General features: G+C 29.4%; 1 protein-coding gene across 1 annotated transcript in view; it reads left to right on the top strand.

Moving 5' to 3' along the window:
- Nucleotides 1-105: 105 nt before the first annotated feature.
- Nucleotides 106-1,064, top strand: part of LOC116703472 (GTPase IMAP family member 7) — a 71,904-nt gene continuing 70,945 nt past the window's right edge. Inside the window, exon 1 of the mRNA XM_032538225.1 lies at nt 106-173. Within this exon, the coding sequence (XP_032394116.1) occupies nt 149-173 (25 nt within the window). The 5' untranslated portion in view covers nt 106-148. The remainder of the gene's footprint in view (nt 174-1,064) is intronic.

Genomic DNA, 1,064 nt, shown 5'->3' with positions numbered 1-1,064 from the left:
CAATCAAATTGGCTAGTTAACTGATGACATGTGTTTAAGGGGAGGGGACTACACAGACTTTATAATATATAAAAATGAAATGACAAACTATTCAACATCTGACATCAACTGCTACAAGACTTCAGATCAACTGCTTGAAGAAGACAAGATGTCTGGCATTCTTCCTCAGCTTGGTAAGTTCATTTCATTTACAGAACTCTTAGTAGTAAGAAACTATGTTTTCTCTTATTAATACTGTTTTTATGTTGTTAGCATCAATAATGCTTAAGGAAACCAAGATAACATTCTTTATAGCCTCCATGCTTTATTTTACTAACAGCTCTTCTTTGTTTTCTGAAACTATAACGTTAGTTGATACCGATAAATTAGGTTATATTAAACCTATGTTGTGATAAACTGAGTATGTTGTATAACTTAGTAACTTAGTTAATAACTCTTCGGTTGAGTCCTTTATGGTGTATAAACTTATTAATTTTGTTTTCCCTTTTTTTTTTTTTTTTTTTTTTTTTTTTTTTTATTTCTTTTTTTTTTTTTGTTTTTTTTTGTTTATATAACTTATTAACTTTTATGTGTACTACTTTACTTTACGTTGTATTAACTTATGTTGGATTACATTCAATTTTCATTGATGTTGAATCTAATTCAAATAATCCTGTCACACATCTTACAGAATATATATAAATATGTTTTTTGTTTATTGTGATTAAGCTTTTGATTCCTTATATTATCATTCATAACTCAAACATAGCCATTGTTCAGCTTTGATTTTTTGGCAGCTCATTGTTTTGATGGCTTGATTACTTTTCCCTGATTTATTTACTTAATGATTCGGTACGGAAGCCGAGACCGGCTGCACTCGCAAATATTTTTCTCGCTTTCTAGAATTCACAAGTTAATTATTTCATTATCACGAGAAAACAAAAGATTGTTTCCTGTTAATATTTATAATGTTAATCTGAGATTAGGAGTTCAGACGGCCGAGATTGAGCTGACATTATTTTTGAAATTAGTTGAAGGATACACGTGTTACCACGTCCGGTTTTTAAAATAAGGTGTTAACAACG

The sequence above is a fragment of the Etheostoma spectabile genome, chromosome 15 (genome assembly GCF_008692095.1).
Source record: "Etheostoma spectabile isolate EspeVRDwgs_2016 chromosome 15, UIUC_Espe_1.0, whole genome shotgun sequence".
In the NCBI taxonomy this organism is placed as follows: Eukaryota; Metazoa; Chordata; class Actinopteri; order Perciformes; family Percidae; genus Etheostoma; species Etheostoma spectabile.
Note: the sequence above shows the minus strand (reverse complement) of the source record. Positions and strands in the feature narration are given on the sequence as shown.